The sequence below is a fragment of the Acipenser ruthenus genome, unplaced genomic scaffold (genome assembly GCF_902713425.1).
Source record: "Acipenser ruthenus unplaced genomic scaffold, fAciRut3.2 maternal haplotype, whole genome shotgun sequence".
Taxonomy (NCBI): domain Eukaryota; kingdom Metazoa; phylum Chordata; class Actinopteri; order Acipenseriformes; family Acipenseridae; genus Acipenser; species Acipenser ruthenus.
This window is the reverse complement of record NW_026707673.1, coordinates 197,983-209,024: the sequence shown is the minus strand read 5'-3', so window position 1 is coordinate 209,024 and position 11,042 is coordinate 197,983. Positions and strand designations below refer to the sequence as shown.

Here is an 11,042-nt window from a genome sequence, read left to right as displayed (position 1 = left end):
TATTAACTATCACTCCTTGGTAATTTACGATGGGCTATATAAATAAAAAAGCGTTCTTACCGGACCCCATCTCCCAGTTTCTAAGTTACAAAAGTGAAATTGGGAGTGCTAACGAGTGGCAAAACAGGGACATAAATGTTGGATATGTCAGGACTGCCCAGTCCCTGACCACATTCCGGCGCCTCCTCAAGACTCACCTCTTCAAAGAGCACCTGTAGAACTCCTCTGTTTGTATCCTGGGACACTATCACCCTTCATGTAAATGTGCTTTATTTTGCTCTTATCTGCCCCCTATTTTACTGCATTTAATCCTTTACTTCAGAATACTGTAATCTGCCAAGTGTTTAACCTGTAGTACTTTGTATTTAATCACATCCTGATGTAACTATCACTATTTAATCATATCCTGATGTAACTATCACTATTATCTGCTGTATTATTGAATTGTGGTTTGTCACACTTGTACTTTGCTTGAACAAAAGTTATTGTTTTTCTTGCTCTTATTGTATTACTTGTATTGTAACACTTGAAATGTATTTGCTTACGATTGTAAGTCGCCCTGGATAAGGGCGTCTGCTAAGAAATAAATAATAATAATAATAATAATAGTGGCTCACTCACTAATTTGAAATAATTGACAGCAAAACAGACATAAATGTTGGATATTTCAGTCCACTCAATAAAACATAAAATATCTGTAACTCGCAGCAGTGGTATAACTTTGAGAAACCTTGTCAGATTGACATCAATTGTGTTGCATGGCATTGCCGGAGGAGGGGGTGGAACCGTATCTATGGGTGGGACAATCTATGCCAGCCAATGGAGTTGTTGATACCACCCACTGGCTGTGATTGACAGAAGCAGTTGAGGCACATCGAAAAAGAAATGGCGAGCGTCACATCAAAATGTAAAAAGCAAAGTGGAAATTGTGAAACTTCCTCTGGTGAAAGCCCCCATGTGTAAAGATGATCGAAATATTGAACCACAAGTGTAATGTAAACACTAAAATGCATATATTATAATCTGTTGTGTTCCAGTTTTACCTGTTTTGTTTGCTATGTTGAAAGCTATATTTTGAATTTGTCTTTCAATGTAATTAAATGTTTCTAGTTCACAGCAAGTACATCACCTGGGCTGAACATTGAAACAAAAGTTGTATACCTATTGGCTGCACGAGATATGCCTTCAATTTCCATTCATGCAATGTAATAGAATAATGTCCTGTAGTAAATTGTATGTAATTGCCTGGTGTGGGTTTACTGCATTTTTCATCTCTATTTTTTATTGTACATATGTTAAGTATTTATCAATAAAATACGGTTCTTATTTTTTTTAGTACATTGCATTGCTTCATTTAATTTTAAAACGCCTATAATAGAAAGGAATTAGCAATTAGCAATATGTAATATTTTATTAACAACAATCTTCTCCAGGGGTTTTCCTTACTTACTGTTGACATCATTAATACTGTTGACATCATTAATATCAACAGTATTACTATATTATTACTATATTATTATTATGCATACATACTACATTATTCAATCAATTTCATTATATAGCATCTTTCACAAAGGCATAAACACTACATACTAGAATAAAAACAAAACAAATAAAAACAAAACATTACACAATCTGTATTATAAAAATATGATTTGAATTTAGTTTTAAAAATAAACGGTGGGAACAATATAGGGGCTGTAGAAAGTGAAAGGTTTGGATGTAATCTGGACGTTATTTTTTGGAACACCGATACTTTATTGATTTTGACAACGTTCCCAGCAGTCTATTATTTTATTGAATTAAGACCACAATTGCGCACCGGGCTGTAGCAGTGAAGGTTTGAATGAAGGTCACGTGACACATTGATTAATCAGGATATTTATTTTTCAATGACTGATTCTATATCGATTTTATGACTACCATTTTTTTTTTTATTTATTTATTTTAATATAATTTAGACGGCACGTGGGGGTCGGGCAGTGGCCTCCCCCGCCGGGATTCAAGCTCGCTACCCCACCCGCCGGGTTTTGTTTTTTTAAGGGAGACAATGTCAGTATCCTGCAACGCAGGACAGAGAAGTGACACCTGCTTCCAGAGGTGATGTCTGCTGCCTCAATTTATTCTCACTGCTTTTTAATAGCAGACACTAAATCAGCCTAAATACACATTATGGAATGTATTTATTAGTGTGAGCATTGTATTACTTTAAACATATATAACATAGTGTTAGTTACTAAAGGTCTTAGTTATTTTGAATCTCTGAATCATCACATTCTGTTCTCTTTTAGGTCATAAACAAATTAAGAGGAAAAATTGGGACAGAGATGAGATCAAAGCCATTGACAAGCACATGATGAAGTTCATTAACACATGCAGGGTGCCAGGAAAGGATCAATGTGTTGCATGCATCAAGGCTGAACTGTATGCACTTAAAGAAAAAAAAACTAGTTAGCTGTAAAATTCTACATAAAGAACCGCATCACAGCTCTAAAGATAAAAAGTCTAAACGGACTACCCAGTTGATGACCCTAGCATGCTCCCTAAAGCAGTGGTTCTCAACCCTGGTCATGGAGGACCCCTGTGTCTCCTGGTTTCAGTTTCATCTGAGCTCTCAATGACTTAATTGGACCCTTAATTGAAGTAATTAAACAAAAATTAAATCAATAGATTTTTGCAAAGTCTTTTAAACATACCATTTGGATCAATGTTGATCTCCAAATTCTTTCCTTTGAACTTGGCTTATTCAGACCTTTGGTTTAGTCTTTAAATTAGCTTTAAAAACACTCAAAGAAGCTGAGTCCCTGATCTCTAGTGGAATAGAGTTCCATAATTTGGGGGCATAGCAACAGAAGGCCCCGTCGCCCATAGAGCAACAAGCGGGACACACAGCATTCTTAGATCAGCAGAGCGGAGGTTGCGAGTGGGAGTGTAAAAAGATAAAAGATCTGACAGATAAGTCGGAGCTAGCCCATGAAGAGCCTTATGTGTCAGCATTAAAATTTTAAAATCAATTCTGAATCTGATAGGTAGCCAGTGCAAGGCCTCCAAGACAGGAGTAATGTGATCTCTTGAGCGGGACCGAGACAAAATTCTGGCTGCAGAGTTTTGGACAAATTGAATTTTAGTGAGAATGCTATTAGACACCCCAGCGAGCAGGGCGTTACAGTAATCGATCCTGGAGAAAACAAAAGCATGAAACAGTTTTTCAGCTGCAGGTAGAGAAAGCATGGGACACAGTCTGGCAATATTTCTAAGGTGAAAAAAAGAAACCTTGACAGTATTCAGCACATGCGATTCAAAAGTTTACCCAGGATCGAAAATCACCCCTAAATTTTTCATCTTAGATCTGAACTCAAGCAATGTTCCGTCAACAGACAGATTTAAAGCATTGGTTTTTCCTTGCTGGCGGGGAGTACCTAACAGCACTACCTCAGTCTTGTAACAGTTAAGACACCAGAAGTTACTGGCCCAACCTCAGAACTAAACCCAAATTGTTGACGTCCTGTTAGATATGATCTAAATCAGTTGAGGGCAGTGCCAGAGATGCCAAATAAACACTCTATCAAGTAGGATCTCGTGATTTACAGTGTCACATGCCGCACTAAGATCCAAGAGGATTAAAATTGATAATGCACCTGAGTCAGCAGCCATTAACAGATCATTAGTTAGTTTGACCAGGGCAGTCTCAGTGCTATGAAGATGCCGAAAGCCAGATTGAAAGGGTTCAAAAAGATTATTCGCAGTGACATGCCAGTTTAATTGCCTAGTGACAGCTCGTTCTAGTAGTTTGGCTAGAAAGGGCAAATTTGAAATGGGGCAAAAATTATTAAGATTATCCAAGGCCATATGAGGTTTTTTAGGCACAGGCGTGACTGCAGCAGTTTTAAAAGCAACCTGGACCACACCAGAACTCAGGGACTCATTTATAATAATTAACACCAAGGGGCAGATATGTAAGGGAATTAAGAGTGAGAGGTGTAAAACAGGATAGAGAGGACCCCACAAAGCCAGACAGACCGAGAGACTGTGCCAGAGGAGTCTGAGAAGAAATACTAATATGTAGACGAATATTGTCAATCTTAGACTTAAAAATCTCTAAGAAATTATTGCATAGCTGATGTGAAGCCGGTAATGTGGAGGGGCAGTTAGGCTTTAACAATCTATCAATAGTAGAGAACAAGTGTCTACGATTGTCTTGATTATTAGAAATAATATTTGAAAAATAGCTAGATCTGGCAGTTGCCAAAGCAGCCCTATATTCAACCTGAGATTCCTTCCAGGAGTGCAGATGGGACAGTAAGACCAGAACCCCGCCATCTACGCTCAATTTTACGACAGCCAGCCTTGAGAGAGCGCAGCTCCATGGTGTACCATGGAGCACGGCGGGTGTAGGAGACGTACCTAGACTTGACTGGGGCAAGGGAGTCTAGGGTATTGGCTAATGAGCTATTGAAAGACTGCACCTTCTCATCAGTGGTGTAGTGGTAAAAAAAAAAGTAGCGGAGCGGTCCCAATGAGAATCAATTAAATAGTTAACGAGGTATTAACAGTTACGCCCACTTTCCATTTAACGCGATTTAATCGGGGTTTTTTTAATAATAATATAACACATATTTTACTTAACAAATTTCTGTAAAATCTCCCCTCTCTATAGAAAATTAAAAGTTGCACTTACCAATCACAGGTTGTTTTTAGTCAACTATAGGAACTGCCACAGAGCGTCAGGGGAGTCGCTGGAAATTGGAGCTGCCACCCGTGTACGGCTGTCATCTGCGGATCGATGATTGTGTCGCAACCAAGTGGTCACATAAGGGCTTGGATTCCACTGTCTCAAAGGGGGTCCATGAAGCTTGATAAACATTAAGGCTGAAGCATGTTTGATTAAAATTTTGGAACGCTGATCAGTTATAATTAAGTTCATTTGGCTGAATCCCCTTTCACATTCAGCAGTACTGCACGGGATCACACGTGTGCAGTTAATAAGTGGAGCTAAATCATCTGGAATTCTTCCGTTGTTCTCCTTAAAATCTCGAAATGCATTTTTGATAATACGTTCATTTAGCTGAAAGCGCCGACACAATCTTTCAACTTCATTTTCGCCATAACCCTGGGGTAGTTCTGCAGGCCAGTGGTGTGGATCCAGGACCAAGAGCTCAGAAAGAAGACTTTCATATTTTTGGCAATTCACCTCGGAAGAAGCCTGAAAGAATAAGCTATTTGAAATTAATGGTAGCATTTCTAAAATGTATTTTCGAAACCTTAACTGTGTATATATATATATATATATATATATATATATATATATATATATGCGTTTTGTAGTTTTGAGTAGGATTAAATAAAGTAAATAATAAAAGTGAGATTTTGCAGAATACATATACTGTGCGGGAGTGTTTTTCTATTCTTATATTTACATTAGTCTATGCACCTGCGATGAGACTGACAGGAGTGCAGATGTTTATAATTTATTTGTATATACTTCTCAGTTGCAGTTTTATACTACACATGAAACTGAAATTAACGCCCCCCTCTGCTCGTTAATTGCAAACAATTAGGCTAGCTATTAAAATTAAAAAAATCTGTACAAGGTTTATGAACATACCTTCTCATTTGATGCAGTGGTTGTAAAAAGTCGTTCTTTCATATGATTGGCGAGTTTGGTAAGGAATTGTTTATGATTTATTTTTACATGTTTGGGATTCGACGTCAGCACTGTAGATTTAAATGTTCCTTCCATGGCAGCTATCTGCGCTTCAAGAGTCTTTGTACCTACATTCTCATTCATGGATTCAAAAATCCTTACTGTTCTACGTGCCATTTTATCTGCATAAACCAATGTAGTAGTCCGTTTCTGGAGAATCTCTGACAGCAGTGAAAGTTCGTATAAGGCATCGTACATAACTCCGAGGTCAATGAGAAATTCTGGCGAGCACAGCCTTTTCAGTAGACCGCTGTATGTCGCTCTTTCAGCAGAAGTCCGCTTAGAGCTTACGGCAGCTTTAAAATGAGTCGACAGAACTTCAAAACTTTCCCACACAGCGGAGACAGTCCTGAACGAACTGGAAACCCATCTCACATCCAGTACACGACCAATTTTCCTCAAGACAGCATCCAGTTCCTTCGCACAATTTCGGAGTTCTTGCTGATTTAGTGCTGATCTACTGTAGACTGAGTATAGCTTGTCCATGAAAGAATGAAAATGGTTCATGCCAGTAGTCTCAGAAACACTATCGGCAACTGCAAGTTCGAGTCTGTGATTTAGACAGTGCCAGACAACAATGTTGGGGTACATGTCTGAAATTCGTTTTGCCACACCAGATTTTTTCCCAAGCATTACACTTGCACCGTCACTTGCAAATGCAACAAGATTCTTCTGTAAGTATGCATGGTCAAACCCGTGTTTTTGAAGACACTTAGTAAGCGCTAACACTATGGACTCAGCTGACTGATCAAAAAGTTCAACTAACTCCAAAAACATGAAGTGAGGGTCACGTGTCTTGTCTGTCTCGCATTTGAGATGCACAATAAGTGCTGGGGAACCATTCAGAGCTGTTGATTCATCAATTAACACAGCAATTTTTCCATCGATGTGTATTATTCTCTCACAGGCCTTTTTGACCATTTCATCAGAAACGTGGTTGATAATTTGAGTGGCGCTGTATCTGGAATGAAGACCAGTTCCCACATTAACACCATTTATTTCTTGCAGTTCCAGTAAGGCCTGATGATCAGAATAGGGTCGATTTTGTTTTGCAAGGTAGTAAGCAGTAGAAAATATTTTACAGGTAGTTTCGTGATCTCGCCTTTTTGCACTGTCAACACATTTCCCAATAATGTCCTCTGTGTTCTGCTGTAACAATGCAGTGGCCTTGTTATGAGCGCTGGATTTCTTGTGTTCAGCTATCTTTTTTCTCAAAGATCGTAGCTGTTGCTCTCGAGTTTTTCCATTGTACCCAACACTGTAATTTTTCCACTCAGAAGACAGAGAAACACCCTGACTTTTCAAAACTGACAGCGCAGAAACACGTCTACAAACACGACAGCCCAGATTACCATCCGCACAGTCAAGGAAAGTGTAAAGTTGTTTCTTTTCTTCCCATACCTCAGAACTCCAGATGTTTGGCCATGGCTGTTTCTCCGCGCTTTTTTCTTCAACTGCTGTAGGTTCTGGTTCCACTGTAGGTTCTGCTTCTGCCGTACAACAAACGATCTTCTGTTTTTTACTACTATTGCCAAAATATTGTATCAAAGTCTCTTGACGAGTTCGTTTACTACCTCCGAGACCAGACATTTTTGATTTGCGAGTTGTTTTTTATTATTATTAATACCGTTACTAATATCATCACCTCAGTTACGGCCAAGGAACGAACCGCCTCCTTCTCTGATTGGTTGTCAGCAACATCACTTTCAAAATTGATTTGCTAAAAAAAAAAAACTGGAATGACAGCATATTTTAATGGCATAATAATGGACCAATCAAAAGCAGCAACTGTGCTGCTTATTGTGGTGACATCGTTTTTCAGATTACTTGATGTTTTAGCCGACAGCTTGTCTTTATTAAACGTATAGCTAGCTGTCTGTCTGTCGCAAATTCGCACAGCTGGCACAGAGCCGCAGGCAATGCTTACTACAAGTGTTTAGACAAAATTCGAACACGAAAATATTTTAAATATATGTATTTATAAATGTGAACATTTGCAATTGAAAAACATGGATTGAAAAAGTGCCGGAGCGCCGCTCCGCCCCGCTCCGGCTCCACTACACCCCTGCTTCTCATCCAATGTGTTAGGAATAGGAGAAACAGAGAGAGAGAAGAAAGGACAGATTCAGAGAACTTAACATGATCAACAGAGCGCCAGTTTCAAAAGTTGACTGTACGCTTTGGAATGGAAAGAGAGGCAGTAAGTTCTAATTCAAATAAAATGGCCAGATGATCAGATATTCCTAAATCTAAGTTACTCATGAGAGAAGCCAAAGGACAGTTAGTGATAATTAAATCCAGTATGTGGCCTTTATTGTGAGCTGGAGCATGGACAGTTGGGTTTTTACTGGAGCAATCTAGGTAAAGTACCTTGCTCAAGGGTACAGCAGCAGTGTCCCCAGCTGGGATTGAACCCACGACCCTCCGGTCAAGAGTCCAGAGCCCTAGTATGCTACCTCTGACACAATATTCAGTAGGTTTTGTCAGCATGTAAAATTGGGAAGTATTCAGAATGGCATCTTACACATCTGTCTATCTCGATTAATAGAGAATAGAAACATACTAAGATAACAACTACCTAGCCTAAGTTTAATTAATTGTTTTTGTAATCTATCGTGGCTTCTGTTGCATACACATCGCTGATAATTCAAACCGCGGGTCAAACAAAGTGTTGGGATGCGTATTTTATTTTTCCATCAATGTCGACCTTCTGGAGTGCCTCTGAATGCCTTTTAATTTGTTTGTTTTTTAAACCATTTAATTGCAAAATCATAATAAAACATGTATACAGGCCTTAATTAATTTCTCTGCAGCACGTACAATACTTTTTCAAATAAACGTGTTATGATTTTGAATATGCACTTCTTAAGGTCGGTATTATTGTCATTGCTGGCAGATGAATAAGTTTGCCAGGAAACTGAGAGAACACTCAGCTGGGTGTCAAGTCAAAGCTCCGTAAGTGGGTGGACACAACGATGTCTGAAATGTACATCTTTCTGGCTACTGTTCTGCTCATGGGCTTGATCCGAAAAAAAAATCCCTGAAAGAGTACTGGTCCACTGATCCTGTTATGTCAACTCCTTTCTTCTCTAACCTTTTCTCTCTTGATCTCTTCCTTCTGCTCCTAAGGGCGCTCCATTTCTCTGATAACAACACAGCACAGATCGTAGACCCCCTGAACAAAATCAGCAAAACTGTAACTGCCCTCCAATGAAAGTTTACCCAAGTTTTCTACCCTTTCCAAGATGTGTGCATTGTTGAGTCGCTTATGCTGTGGAAGACTACTCTCATTCAAGCAGTACATTCCCTCAAAGCGACATCGTTTCGGCATCAAATTGTTCATCATCTGCGATGTGAAGACCGGGTACACTTTGAATTTTATTGTTTATACAGGTGGCACTACTGATATTCTTCATGACACAGATCTCGGTGCGTCCGGCTCTGTTGTCCTTAATCTCATAAAGCCTTACCAGGGAAAAGGCCACATCGTCTACACAGATAATTGGCATAACAGTCCAGCCCTATTTGAGTGTCTGCACAGCCAAGATCCAACGATTCAACAGAAAAAGAATGCCCCAGTTCAAAACAAAATTAGAAAAATTGGTACAAAAAGTTATTCTTCCACTTGCTTGACACGGCCGTGTTGAACGCATTCATCCTCCACAAAACTGCATCCAAAAAAAGTCACTTTCAGCAAGTTCAGGCACAACCTAATCTCGCTGCTGGTAGAAAAATACCACACCACACGGAAGTCATCCAGTGGAGGACGCCCAAGCTCAAGACAACCCCACCGACTGACATTTTCCACATCCCGTACCCCAAAGGGCAGTCGTAGAAAACGCAGGTGTCACGTCTGTAGCCACACCACTCATAGGCCCAGGCAGAGGAAGGACACGCGATTTATGTGCATAGAGTGCAAACCAGCTCTGTGCGTTGCTCCATGCTTCAAGGACTATCATACGCTGAAGCATTATTGACACTTCCACTCTCTCCCCCCATGATAAAAATGTCTGCTAATGAGTCTTTACAAACAGACTCTCTATAATAAAACACCTTTTTAAACATCCTCACAGTTAAAAATAGGGTTCGGTAATTTATAGACCGGCTGTGGAGTCTTACAAACAGGCCCTCTTTAGAACCCTATGGACAATGCCCTGGGGGTCAGTGGCACATTGACCCCAGGCCTGATGCACCTAAATAGGCCCCATAATCTTTGAAAGTGTGGGATCAGTCTTAAAAGTATTTTCTCACCAAGATTCATGCATTTCAAAACATTCTCAGGGTGGACCTTACAATTAAATTCTTTAAAACCAGGGGGTCCTTGGTTTGGCCGTTGATTGAAACTCAACACAAAAACTTTTCTTTCAGGATGTAATCTGTTTTCAAAATAATTCTCTGGGTCTGTAAAAGTATGGGATCAGTCTTCAACCTCTCACCAAGGTTCACGCATATATATATATAAGATTGTGGCAATGTGGCTACGCCCTTGTGCGTAGTTTGTTTATATGTTACGTGTTGTGTGTTAATGTTGGTGTATTGTAGTTGGTACACGGGATATAAATGGGTGTGTGCAGCACGAGTATTTAAAAATGTAGATTTGTATTTAGGCACGAGGATGGCACAAATCACTTCACGTGCTGGTTAAAATGTAATGTGTGGTCACGGTACACTTAATTAATTCACGTGCAGTTGTACCGAGATTCCAATTGAATGATTGACTAGCAATCAAGTCTCGGTACAACTGCATAAAAGCAGCATGTTTTCACTCACTCGGGGTTGGGTGTTCGTGAGTGGAGAACGGGAGAGAGAGAGAGGAGATAAATTATTAGAAATAACAATTGCTACAGCGTGCTGGAAGTGCCAGCACGGTACTTGTTTAACGTTCGTCCACTTTGTTTGTTTATTTTGGCGTGCAGTGCCGTGTCCTGTTTTGTGTTACAACCTTTTTATTTTCTGTTCTGTCTGTTAATTATTAAATGCTGAGCGCGATCACGCGCTCAGCTTCACCAAAACCCCAAGTCTCTGTGTGTTACTTCATGTTTCTGGTCTGACGTCACCCACTGCAGCCGTCTTTGTGACAAAGATATATCTAGATATCATCAATGATATCTCTCTATATTATAATTTCTAAGGGGACATTACCTCTAGATGTGCAAACATCAATTTAACCGATTTAAAACACTGCACATCACTAATCTCTAAACACATTTAGTTTAAAATCTAAAACAGTTAAACCTGTTAATTTGAAAACCAGAAGAATACACTGAGTGTACAAAACATTAGGAACACCTGCTCTTTCCATGAAATAGACTGACGAGGTGAATCCAGGTGAAAGCTA

At 39.5% G+C, this 11,042-nt stretch overlaps 1 protein-coding gene across 1 annotated transcript; it reads right to left on the bottom strand.

Moving 5' to 3' along the window:
- Positions 1-4,486: 4,486 nt before the first annotated feature.
- On the bottom strand, positions 4,487-7,764 carry LOC131728031 (E3 SUMO-protein ligase KIAA1586-like). The gene is made up of 2 exons (XM_059019240.1): positions 5,606-7,764; positions 4,487-5,203 (listed from the first exon to the last, which is right to left on the bottom strand). The coding sequence occupies exons 1-2, from the start codon at positions 7,292-7,294 to the stop codon at positions 4,703-4,705; spliced, it is 2,190 nt and encodes a 729-aa protein (XP_058875223.1). The 5' UTR covers positions 7,295-7,764; the 3' UTR covers positions 4,487-4,702.
- Between the last annotated feature and the right edge of the window lie 3,278 nt (positions 7,765-11,042).